This window comes from Sphaeroforma arctica, assembly GCF_001186125.1.
Source record: "Sphaeroforma arctica JP610 unplaced genomic scaffold supercont1.1194, whole genome shotgun sequence".
Classification (NCBI taxonomy): Eukaryota; class Ichthyosporea; order Ichthyophonida; genus Sphaeroforma; species Sphaeroforma arctica.
In genome coordinates this window covers 4,446-5,106 of record NW_014039364.1, presented here as the reverse complement: position 1 = coordinate 5,106, position 661 = coordinate 4,446, and the positions used below count along the sequence as shown (strand labels likewise).

At 40.5% G+C, this 661-nt stretch overlaps 1 protein-coding gene across 1 annotated transcript in view; it reads right to left on the bottom strand.

Annotated features, from left to right (window-relative positions):
- Positions 1–553, bottom strand: part of SARC_10280 (hypothetical protein) — a gene marked incomplete at both ends in the record, with an annotated part of 2,323 nt that extends 1,770 nt beyond the window's left edge. The window contains one exon of the mRNA XM_014295683.1: positions 130–553. Coding sequence (XP_014151158.1) covers positions 130–553 — 424 coding nt within the window. The remainder of the gene's footprint in view (positions 1–129) is intronic.
- Between the last annotated feature and the right edge of the window lie 108 nt (positions 554–661).

The following is a 661-nucleotide window of genomic DNA, read 5'->3' as shown; positions in this document are numbered from 1 at the left end:
TATACTACTATATATATATATATATATATATATATATATACTATATACTATATATATATACTACTATATATATATATATACATATATAGAAAAGCATAAACAAGCACAGAGAAATACAATTCTACACACCGCATGCTCCTCTTTCCAGGCATTCCGAAATATTTGCCGTATCATCTTGATCCTCATAAATGTCACCATTGTTGTTGACAAGTACAAACTTCTCTTTCTGTACACAGGCATTCCCATTCCATTGGCATCTGGATCTGTTGCCGCTGATGATCACATCCTCCCATTTGCCGGTGCAAGGTTCACACTTACAGGGTTCCTGAGTAACGCTTGCATCTGGGCAGCCTCCCAGGTTTCCCGTAGGTTGCTCCTGTTTGTCGATAGTCACAGTAACGGTCCTGAATCCGTCGTCCGGGTCATCGACGGTACACTCACAGGACGACGTGACGGTAGTTGTCTCACAGACTCCGGCAGTTGCGCGTCTAAAACAACGAAAAGAAAGTGAGTGGTCAGGCTGTGATCGCTGGTTACATTGAAAGTGAGTCATTTTTTTGGCAATCAGCATATGGCTGAGTCTCACATGTAAATACTCATTGACCTTGGAACACGCCCACACACACATATGTATAAATATGAATATACAACAATATATAAC